The following is an 11,388-nucleotide window of genomic DNA, read 5'->3' on the forward strand; positions in this document are numbered from 1 at the left end:
TCCACCCCAAAACACAGCCTCTTCCACCCCAAAAACAGCCTCTGCCCCATGGCCTCGCTCCCCAGGCTCATCCCCGGCTTCCGTGGGTCCCTCTGCCCATGTGGGTGGTTTTGGGGAGGCTGGTGGACCAACCCTGCCAAGGGATGGAGGAACCATGTGCTGGATGTCAGGAAGCCATGCGAAACTGAAACCCTGCTTGCATGTGAGATGGAGATTTCAGGCAAGGCTTGAGCCCTTCTACTATCCCATCCCACTGCCCGGATGGTGCAGTGAGTGCATCGCGAGGGATGGGGAACCAGCCACCGGGACTCTGTCTCCCAATCTGGAGACAACCCCCCAGGATGGTTGTTTGGGTGCTTTTCTCTCTCCTGTGCCCCAATCTGGATTCAGGTTTGGGCTTCTCAGGACAAGAAAGATGTTGAGCTGCTGGAACGTGTCCAGAGGAAGGCAACAAGGCTGGGGAAGGGACTGGAGCCCAGGTGTTCTCGGAGCTGCTGAGGGACCTGGTGCTGTTTAGCCTGGAGAAGAGGAGGCTGAAGGGAGACCTCATGACTCTCTACAACTGCCTGAAAGGAGGTTGTGGGGGGGCGGGTGATGGGCTCTTCAACCAAGACGAAGTGATAGAACAAGAGGAAATGGTCTCAAGTTGTGCCAGGGGAGGTTAGATTAAGATTAGCAAAAATTTCCTTACCAAAAGAGTGGTGAAGCACTGGCAGAGGCTGCCCAGGGCAGTGGTGGAGTCTCCATTCCTGGAGGGTTCAAAAAGCGTGTGGCTGTGGTACTTCAGGACATGGTTTAGCAGGCACAGTGAGGTTGGGCTGATGGTTGGACTGGGTGAGCTTACAGGGCTTTTCCAACCTTAATGATTCTATGGTTCTGTCCCATGAGGGACATCTTCATGGAGCAGCCCGGGTGACCTTGCCACGCTGGGGTGATTGCCACCAGCCTTTCCAGCACAGGAAGAGATGGGCTGTTTGGGACAAACTTGGTGCCCAGATCCAAAACCTCTTGCTGTGGTGTTGCCGTGATCTCTAACCCTTGGTATTTTCGGGTGACATCCCACAAGGGCAGAGCAAGAGCAGGCATTAGCTGTTCTCGTATGAGCGCTGCAGGCTCTCACACCTACAGGCTTCCAGGAATTTAAGATGAAGTTATCGGAGGCTCATGTGGAAGTAGGATGGAATATCCCCAAGGATTTGCAGGCAAAGGCCGCGCACCCTTGCAGTCTTGCCAGCTGCATGGGCAAGAACTACAGCAAAGACACTGCAATGGACATCGTGATTGGGTTGTTTGAAGAGATAAACCAGAGAGACCTTGCTGAGAAGGTGAAAGGTAGGAAGCCAGTGTACGTTTTGCTTTTTGTTTTCTCTCTCTCCCTTGAGTGATCCTGGAGATGAGTAGAGTGTGGTAAGAGCAGGTTTTGGCTTCCTGGGGAGCCTGGAAACATGAGATCTCCTGCTGTGATCCTATTAGCTTAGGGGCTGCAGCAACCTCTCTTAGTGCCAGGCTTCCTGTTGTCCTGGAGAAGAGCCTTCAGCTCTCAGGACCACCTGGCAGATAGCTGGCCAGATCCCTGCCCATGGCAGGGGCATTGGAACTGGGTGATCTTTAAAGTCCCTTCCAACCCAAACCATTCTAGGATTCCACCCTTTCTTCCTGGGATGGGGAGTAAGGATGTCTCCACAGAGTTCACACTTGGTAATGCTGTGGAGCCAGGGGCATCCCTGGGAGCCCTGAGACAGTGCCTTTGGCCCCAGGAGCATGAGCAGAGGGGACAGATGCTGTAGGTGGCCCCAGGCAATTGCATTTGCTCCCAAAGTGGATGAGGATTGCAGGGTGGCTAAAGTGTTGATGGATCAGGATGATGGGAGAACCCAGGAGAGGAAAAGGACCCCCACAATTAGAATCATAGAATAGTTTGGGTTGGAAGGGAATTTAAAGATCATCCAGTTCCAGCCCCCTGCCATGGGCAGGGACATGTCCCACTGGATCAGGCTTCCCAAAGCCCCATCCAACCTGGCCTTGAACACCTTCAGGGATGGCCATCCACAACTTCCCTGGGCAACCTGTGCCAGTGCCTCACCATTCTCATAGTGAAGAAATTCAGAAGCCCTAAAGTCTCGCAGACAATGATGTCCTCATTGACTTTTCCAGACTTAGGAAACAATCGAGTATGCTGACAAAATCATCAGGTGCAGGATTTCACCACGAGCCAGGGAAGATTTGATGAGATGGCTTCAGGTGAGGCACAGAGGCAGCTCCCATCCCAGCTAAGCAATGAAGGTTTCCAAGTTGGACACTTTCCACTTCCTATTCAAGATGAACAAGGAAGGCTTCACGCAAAGCGCATTGGGTCATTTCATCGACATCAACTTGCAGAACGTCAAGTTGACTTCTATGACCAAATGGCTCTTTCCTTCTGCATCCGGCACCGGCCTGGGCTGGGCTGCGTCACACTCTGGGGATGCTCCTTCCACCAGCAGGATCCCGAGGAGGAGCTGGCCACATCACTGCCTCAGTGAATACTGCCCCTACACATTCGAGTGACCCAAAATCACCAAGTTTTCTTCTTGTCCACCCCAAGGGATGGATTTAAAGGCACCTCTGCTCCTTCCCCCCAGCTCTGTTGCCCTTCTTCTGGGGGTTTAGTTCCTCACTGGAGGATTTTACTTTGACGGGGAGAGAATTGTAGGAGAATAAGGAACACGTGGGCTCCTTCTTCCATTGCATGTGGTGGGATTGATGGAGCATCAGCTCAGCTTTTCCAGCCTGATCAGGTCAATCTGCTCCCAGGTGTTGGTTTGGCTTTACGTTTCCCTTCTCACATGCAAAGTGGAAATTCTCACTGTGGAGATTTTAAGCACATCCCAAACTGGGCTGGACAGCAGGATAACTCCAGATCCTTTGCATCTCCAAAGCCATGGACATTCTTTCTAAGGAGACCTACTGTGAGATGGTGGCCAGCTCTGCTTGGGGTGGATTATGTGCCAGCACCAAAGCCAGGAGCTTCCGATACTGGGGAGGGCTGCCTATGCCCACTGTGGCTCTGTTCCGGTGCCTCAGGAGTTGGAGGAGGTTCCTGTCCCATCGCTGAGTGGCAGCAAGAGGAGCTGCACTCCCCCATCCACCTGCTCTGCCAGGCACTGCGGCACCTGGGCAGCAACCTGTAGGTGCTCCAGTAAGGGACCTCCACGCAGCACTGAGATGGAACAGGACTGCCTGCATGGGGAAGGGGTGATGGCCAGGGCCTGATGAGGGTGGTTGGGTGAGGTCCCTCCATGCTGATTGTCTCTGGGAAGTGTAGATGTGGTCCTTCCATGCTGATTGGCCATGGGTGGTTGGGTGAGGTTCCCTCCATACTGATTGGCCATGATGGGTAGGTGGGGTCCCTCCATGCTGATTGTGGCATGGGTGAGTGTGGTCCCTCCATGCTGGCTGGCCATGGCTGGATGTGGTTCCTCCATGCCAGTTGGCTCTGGGATGGGTGGGAATGGTCCCTCCATGCCAGTTGGCTCTGGGATAAGTGGAAATGGTCCCTCCATGCCAATGGCTCTGGGATGGGTGGATGTGGTCCCGGGTGACAGGGCTGGGCAGTGTGGTGGTGTGATAAGCCAGTAGGTTCTCTGCACCTCTCCTCGCAGGCTGCAGTGGTGCCAGCTGTCAGAGAGCTGCTGTGTAGAGCTGGATGAACACCCCAGCCTGGCACAACTGGAGCTGGGAGATGGCACGTTGGGTGATGCTGGCATGCGCCTGCTCTGCAAGGGGCTGCAGCAGCCCAACTGCCACCTGCGCGTCCTGAGGTGAGTGGTCCTGGCACCCCAGCATCCCCCAGGACACCACCAGCATCTCCCAGGTGGCCAAACCCACGAGGAAAGCTAGGGAGGTACCCCAAAAAAGTCCCTGCAGGGTAGTACCATAGCTCTGTCCCACCCTCCCAGGGTCAGGACCTCCAGAGCCAAGGGAAGGGGACCATCACCATGGTGGGGTGGCACCGGGGGTGGCTCAGGCTGGCTCTGAGGGTCTTTCCTGGGGATCCTGGCAAGCTGTGGTACTCCCACCTCACCAGTGCCTCCTGTGAGGACCTCACCACCATGCTGGGCACCAGCCCGTACCTGGAGGAGCTGGATTTGTCCTTCAGCAAGGGGTTGCGCGATGCCAGCGTGAAGCTGCTGTGCAAGGGGCTCCAGTGCTGGACCTGCCAGCTGCGGTTGCTGTGGTAAGGAGCCGTGGCACCCTCATTCCCTTCTTCCCACCTGGAGCAGCCCATCAACCGCTGGCAAAACCCTTTGGTCCCACAGGCTGGGGAGCTGCCAGTTGACGGGCGCCTGCTGCCAAGCCCTGGCTGCTCGGCTGGTGGAGAGCCCTGGTCTTACCTGCCTCGACCTGAGCAACAATGAGCTGGGAGTTGATGGTGTCCTGCAGCTCCGCCAGCAGCTCCGGCATTCCACCTACCCGCTGTGGGTGCTGAGGTAAGGTGCCTGGCATGACCCTCTCTTAGGTTCCCCCTACCCACTTCCAGCCTCCACATCCCTGTGCCAGCACCACAGGGTTGGGCGTGGTGGGACAGGCAGGGGGACACCAACATCCTGATGCCCAGCAGAGCAGAGGGTGGGTTTTGACCGCTCTTCTCCTTTTTTCCCTCTATTTAAAGCCTGAGCATGTCTGAGTTAAACGAGGAAGCGCTGCAGGAGCTGGCGTTGCTGCGGATGCTGAAGCCAAACCTGAAGATCGGGTACCTCCTCGAGCAGGATGTGCCGCAAGCACGGGCCATGGTGCGGCTGCCCTTCTACCGCGGGGTCCCGCCGGGGGGCAGAGGTTCAGCAGGCAGAAAGCTGCTCCCCTTCAGTAGGAGAGGTCCCTGCAACAACCAGAGCCGTTTCTAACCCAGGTCTTGAAGTTGAGGAGGAGCCTCCTTGGGTTTGAATCTGCCTCACATGTAGGCATCTGGTGGGGGTTGGGCAGAGCCTGTCCAGGTCTTTCCCTCTCCCGTTATCCCAAGTGTGGTGGTGGGAAGAGTTCTGTGTGTGTTTGCCAATGCCAAATAAAAGCCCTGGGGCCAGTCCTGTGCTCTTCTCCACCCAGTCCCCTCATTGCCCGTGGATGTGTCTTTGGATCCACCTCCTGCTCCGCATTCCCAAGGGATGGCTGATGTGTCAGAGTCACAGAATCACAGAATGGTTTGGGTTAGAAGGGACCTCAAAGCCCATCCAGTCCCACGCCCTGCCATGGGCAGGGACACCTCCCACTGGATCAGGGGCTCCAAGCCCCATCCAACCTGGCCTTGAACCCCTCCAGGGATGGGGCAGCCTGGGCAGCCTGGGCCAGGACCTCCCTACCCTCATGGTGAAGAATTTCTTCCCAAATCTCAATCTTCCCTCTTTCAGCTTCAAACCCTTCCCCTCGTCCTGTCCCTGCACTCCCTGATCAAGAGCCCCTCCTCAGCTTTTCTGGAGCCCCTTTCCATACTGGGAGGCTCCCAGGCCCCAGCCCTGGAACTGAATTTCCAGCCAGTTTGGGGTTTTAATAGTGAAACAGATAAACTAACAGTGAAATAAGAGTCAAATCCCTGGTGGCGCGGCTGGTGGGAGGGATACGGGTGCAGTTTTGCTGCCACACTGAGGTACTGGGCAGGGTGAGGTGATCACCTCTGCAGCCAGGGCCACCCCTTCATGGGGATAGAGCCCCCCCACCCTGCACACGTGTCCCCAGGGTCTCCTGCGGTGGCCCAGGCATCCTCAAGGCGATGTCCCCACGGTGCTGATGCCAACATCATCGTAGTCTGTGTCTCCCGGGGGCGATGCTGGGGGTTCCCACGTGACTTCTGGGGGACCTTGCGGCAGACAGGTCCCACCTTGGGGGACAGCAAAGACCAAGCACCTTCAAGATCTGCTCCGTGTCCCTCCCGCCAGACCCCATCTGGGATCTTGCTGCAATCCCTAGGGATTTGCTGCAGGCTCCCTGCCCGCACCACAACGAAGCCCTCACGGAGGTGGCTGCGACCCCTCTTACCGGAGGGTTGGACACTGTCCCAGCTCCTCCATGCCACCTCCTCGGAGGTGTCCCCAGCGCTGGGATCAAGGGATTCTTCTGGCACAGCCGCAACATCATCATAGCCATCTGGGGAGCCGTGCTGGGCAGGGGAGTCTGGGACAGGGAGTGAACCGAGGGCCACAGCAGGGCTCTAGCTGTGCCATCCTCCCTCCACCAGGCCACCAGGGATGTCCCCAGTGCCTGGCCGCATCTCCTCTCCCCAGGGCTGGGATAATGCCACCATGCCCCTACCTGGGTCTGCCTTGGGGTCGCCCTCCTCCATGCTGTCACCGGTGTAATATGGCAGCTTTGTCCCCGAACCCTCCGACAAGGAGCCTGGGGCAGTAGAATGGGGTGTTGGGGTGGCCAGGGTGGTGGTGGGATGAGTGGGGACACCCCCATGCCATGGGGACAAGCCAGTGCCACATCAGGGCTCCCAGTGCTGCTGTGGGGCAGAGCCCTCAACCCTTGGGGACAACCATGGGGCACCGACCTGCATGACTGAGCACGTCCTGGTACTCCGGGGCCTGGACATAATCCAGCTCCTCGTAGATGGCATCAGAGATGGCATCCACTGCTTTGCCACCACCTGAAATGATGGGCAGCGCTCACCTATGGGCAGCACCCCCTGAGCCCCAGGACCCCAAACTGGCTCTGCCCCGGCACCCACCTCGGTGCCAAGCGCGGGCACGGCATGTCTGCGCGGCCAGGGCACCCAGGGCCAGGCACAGCAGTGTCCCCAAGACCAAGCTGAGGACTGTGGGCACTGGCATGGTCCCCACCATTGCTGCCATTGGGGTGCTGCCAGGGAGCCCTGTGGGGACAGGGCCAGGCAGGGTGATGGAGGGGACGCCAACCAGCCTGGTGTAGGGGGCTGCAGGTACAGGCAGCGCTACCTGTGCTCCCCGGGGATGGGATGGGTGTCCCGCTCGTGCCATCGCCATCCCCATCGCAGCTGATGTAGGTGTCCTCTCTGAGGCGGCAGGGCTGCAGGCGCCAGGGGGCCGAGCGGCACTGCCAGAGCGAGCGGGAGTCCTCCTCGCAGCCCACCCAGGCCAGCCAGGCAGGGGCTGAGTCCTGGCTGGGGGCGGCCACCAGCCTCCCTCCTTGCCCACAGCTCAGCTGGCGGCACACGGTGGCCGCGGTGGCAGGGCTGGTACCATTGGCACACACGCGGCCCCACATGCCGTTGTGGAACACCTCCAGGTACCCTCCGCAGCGCCTGCTGCTCCCCACCAGCCGCAGGGAGAGCAGTTCTGCAAGGGGGCGCAGGGGGTTACTGCTGCACCAGGAACCCCCCGATGGTCCCCAATCTGGTGATGCACGGCACTGACCTGAGCACACGGCTCCTGCGGCGCCGCCGTGCTGGCAGATGCCCTGTGCTGGGCAATCCCAGAGCGACGCCTCAGTCCCGGCACAGCCAACAACACTCTGCCACAGCAGCCCCGCACCGACACCGAAGCGAGCGGAGCTGGGTGCTTCCAGTACCGTCCCACATCCCAGTTGGCGGCACACAACAGCAGCTTCCAACATGTCCCAGTTGTCCTCGCACACGGTGGCCCAGGAGCCCTGGACATAGACTTCCACGCGCCCGGCACAGCGCCTGAGGCTGCCCGCAAGCCTCACACGCCGGCTGCCTGCAGGGCACGGAAGGCACCGGGCTGTGGTGGCCGCTCGCAGTGCTGGCACCCTCAGTCCTTCCAGGCACACTCACCTGAGCAGACGATGGCCACCTCCTCAGGGCTGCCAGTGGGCGCGGTGGCCACCCCCGAGGTGTTGCACTGGGCCAGGTTCTCCTCGGTGCCAGTGCACCACAGCCCCTGCAGCCCTGTGGTTCCCGAGCCCGGCATGGCATGGATCTTCTCTGGCACACCACAGCCCAGCTGCCGGCACACCACACCAGCACCCCGGGCATCCCACAGCCCCACGAGCACACGGGCCCAGGTCCCGGGGCTTGTGGTGACCTCCAGCCGTCCATCACACCGGGTCTCTCCCTCCACCAGCCGCAAGGGCTCAGCGACACCTGCAAAATCCCCAGTGGTGCCAAGGGGCTACAGGGTACCTGAGAGGATGTTGGGGTCCCCCTTCAGCCCCCCCCTTGCCCCAGAATCATAGAAACATAGAATCGTTTGGAAGGGACCTCAAAGCCCATGCAGTCCCACCCACCTCCCACTGGATCAGGGGCTCCAAGCCCCATCCAACCCGGCCTTCAACACCTTCAGGGATGGGGCAGCCACCACTGCTCTGGGCAACCTGGGCCAGGGCCTCCCCACCCTCACAGCAAAACATTTCTCCCCAAGATCTCATCTCAATCTTCCCTCTTTCAGCTCCAAACCCATCCTGTCCCTGCCCTTCCTGATCAAGAGCCCTTCCCTAGCTTTACTGGAGCCCCTTTCCCGACGGGCACCGCACAGACCTGAGCACCAGACGGCTGCTGTGTGGCCGACCTTGCAGCTGGGCTCTCCCAGCACTGCCGTGGGACACTCGCCTGGGTGTCGCTCACTGCCGATGCAGCCGAAGGTGTCCTGCCACAGTGGCGCATCCCCAGCGCCGAAGGAGCCTCCTGGGGGCACGGTGGCAGCGGGGCCACAGCCAAGGTGGTGGCAGAGGACATGGGCATCGGGCAGGTCCCAGTCGGTGGCACAGAGGGACCCCCAGGTCCCCCCTGCCTCCACCTCCACCCGCCCGGCACAGTCTGAGCCGTTGCCCGCCAGCCGGAATCCTGTGTAGGCTGTGGCAGAGAAAGGGCATTGAGAGGGACGCAACGGCTCAGGGACCCCCCCGACACCCCTCGGCGTCCCCAGCGCTTACGGGAGCAGACGATGCTGGCATACGCCATGCAGCCCTGTTTGCGGGATGGCCGTTGGGCGCAGGCGGTGAAGAGGGGCTCGGTGCCATTGCACTCGAACTCCCCCTCCCAGAGCGGCCCCATTTCTGCCTCAAACTGGCCAGTGCCGGGCATGGCGAGCGCCGCACCACAGCCCAGCTCCCGGCACACCACTTGGGCAGCCTTGATGTCCACGGCGTCCTTGCAGACACCGACCCACGCTCGGCCCCGTCGCACTTCCAGCCGCCCGGCGCAGGCACTGTCACCGCCAACCAGACGGGCAAACCCTGCCGGGAGCAGCAGTGAGGGATGTGCCGGGTCTGGTGCAGCCTCCCCACCACCGGGCTCCTACCTTGGCAGACGACGGCGGTGTCGAAGTCATGAATGGCGCTGTAGGGTCCCCAGCCGCGGACTTCGCAGTCCCAGATGGCGGCTTCGTCCCCGCGGCAGTTGATTATGGCCAGGCTGATGGGGCCATTGCCTGCACCAAAGCGCGTGCTAGCAAGGTAGGCACCAGCGGCCGAGCCGCAGCCGAGCTGCTGGCACACCACCTCGGCATCATTCATGTCCCAGTTATCATCTGCCACCGAGCCCCAGCGTCCTTGCAGCTTCACTTCCACCCTCCCGGCACAGGGACCTCCGCCGGCCGCCAGCCTCAGCTCCACCGCATCTGAACCAGAGCACCAGCATGGCCTCAGCCCTGCCTGGGGATGCCCCGGCATGTGGCGGGGGTCCCGGCACGGCCACGTCCTCTCCTCACCTGTACAAGTCACACCGACATCCAGGTCGTGGCCACAGAAGTGCTGTCCCCAACCGAAATGGGGACAGGCTTGCAGCGTCTCTTCTATGCCCCGGCAGAAGAAGGGCTGGAGCCAAATCCTGCCAGTGCCCTGCCCGAATGGGGCATAGGCAGACGCCTTGGCCACAGCACCACAGCCCAGCTGCCGGCATACCACAGTGGCCCACCGGGCATCCCAGTCGAAGTCATAGTTGCAGACAGAGCCCCACTCGCCCTCGTGCTTCACCTCCACACGGCCGGCACAGCGCCCGCCACCATCCACCAGCCGCAGATCCCCGGCACCTGCAACAAAGAGGATGCTGAGCCCAGCTCCCGGCTGGGAACAAGGTCCCTGTACCCCAAGGCCAGCACTCACCCCCGCAGAGCCGCAGGCACAGGAGCAGTCCCAGCACCCCAGTGGGCACCATCGTGCCGTGCTGGACCCTCGGGCGTGCGGTGGAGGATTATATAGGTAGGCGGGAGCCAATAGAGGTGGCAGCACCTTCTGAGCCATTATCAGGCGAGTTATCTCCCGGCTGCCAGCGCCCCAGCCTCCAATAACCGTCTCCGTGCCCAAATATGAGGCTCGGCTCTGCTTCTGGCGTCACACACCTCACCACCGCACCCGGATGTCCCCAAGAGGAGGCAACCCCACCTGAGCACCTGCACCCACACAGGGAGCCTGAGCCCTCCCCACTCGTGTCCCCCCCGTGGGGTGACCCTGCCGGAAAGCCCAGCAAGAGCCCAGTCCCAAAGGTGACAGAATTGACCGCAAAACCCATCAGTGACTCCATGGATCCCCAGTGAGTACTGGGGGCAAAGCCCAAAGACCCCCCATCCTTGGGCTGCTCCCCTCACTGGGCAGAGACACCGGTGGGGACACGGCGGTGGAAGCAGCCCCTGGGCTTACTGCGGTGGGTGCACGTGGCGGGTCCCCAGCCCCTCGCGGTGGCACATGGCAGCGCTGCCTGCAGGTGTCTGGGCAGGAAGGAGGTGGTTTCCCCCTCAGCGAGGACTCAGCATCAACGTCAACCACTCACGGCTCCCCAGCCACCTGCAACATTACCGACAACACCACACTTTGGCACACCAGCATCTGCCTGCAGTGACACCGGAGCTGAGCACGGTGCTCAATGGGCACGGAGCTGAGCTGGTGCTGGTGGGACACGCCTGACTGTGCTGCCGGCAAAATCCGATGGGCACAGGAGGTGGAAAGAAGCAGGAGCTCCCTCGTTCGCATGTGTGGACGAGTTCATGGCTGAGCCACCCATGGCCACAGTACCTGTGATGGGCCTGGCCAGGGCGGTGGGACACGGATCATCCAATCATAGAACGTCCTGAGGTGGAAGGGACCCACAAGGATCATCTAATTCACCTCCTGTCCCTGCACAGGAGGCCTCCACTGTGGGGCTGAGGGGTTTGGCCAGGCTTAGCACCATGACTGCTTCCCTGGGAGCTGTTCCCATGCTCCACCACCCTCTGGGGCAAGAACCTTCTCCTAATGTCCAACCTAACACTCCCCTGGTGCATCTTCCTGCCACCCTCTCAGATCCTAGCAGGGTGAGGAGGTGGCGATGCGGCTGGCGAGTGGGTTCACACTGAAAGGCTGCAGGTGTTCAAGCACATGCAAAGCCACCAAAAGCACAGGAACAGCCCCAGATCGTTGAAGGAAGCGGAAGAGCCTTGTGACTGTTGCGGGGGGCTGTAGGGACACACCTGCAGGCAGCAGGGAGGGGTCAGGGACCTGCCACCT

The 11,388-nt window shown here is 60.7% G+C and overlaps 2 protein-coding genes across 2 annotated transcripts in view; one reads left to right on the forward strand and one right to left on the reverse strand.

Annotated features, from left to right (window-relative positions):
• LOC104064464 (NACHT, LRR and PYD domains-containing protein 12-like) overlaps window positions 1–5,043 on the forward strand; it is a 10,567-nt gene extending 5,524 nt beyond the window's left edge. The window contains 8 exon segments of the mRNA XM_054067088.1: window positions 1,067–1,361; window positions 2,161–2,392; window positions 2,395–2,515; window positions 3,047–3,166; window positions 3,642–3,804; window positions 4,044–4,216; window positions 4,299–4,469; window positions 4,652–5,043. Of these exon segments, the coding sequence (XP_053923063.1) occupies window positions 1,067–1,361; window positions 2,161–2,392; window positions 2,395–2,515; window positions 3,047–3,166; window positions 3,642–3,804; window positions 4,044–4,216; window positions 4,299–4,469; window positions 4,652–4,883 (1,507 nt within the window). The 3' untranslated portion in view covers window positions 4,884–5,043.
• Window positions 5,044–5,584: 541 nt separating this feature from the next.
• On the reverse strand, window positions 5,585–10,063 carry LOC104064465 (antigen WC1.1-like). Its single transcript, XM_054068111.1, is given in 13 exon segments — window positions 5,585–5,851; window positions 6,010–6,144; window positions 6,283–6,366; window positions 6,524–6,619; window positions 6,701–6,844; window positions 6,927–7,286; window positions 7,365–7,667; window positions 7,745–8,053; window positions 8,447–8,761; window positions 8,842–9,144; window positions 9,210–9,527; window positions 9,618–10,014; window positions 10,016–10,063. Coding segments are annotated over 13 exon segments (2,928 nt in total). The 3' UTR covers window positions 5,585–5,735.
• Window positions 10,064–11,388: the final 1,325 nt, after the last annotated feature.

The sequence above is a fragment of the Cuculus canorus genome, chromosome 5 (genome assembly GCF_017976375.1).
Source record: "Cuculus canorus isolate bCucCan1 chromosome 5, bCucCan1.pri, whole genome shotgun sequence".
Classification (NCBI taxonomy): Eukaryota; Metazoa; Chordata; class Aves; order Cuculiformes; family Cuculidae; genus Cuculus; species Cuculus canorus.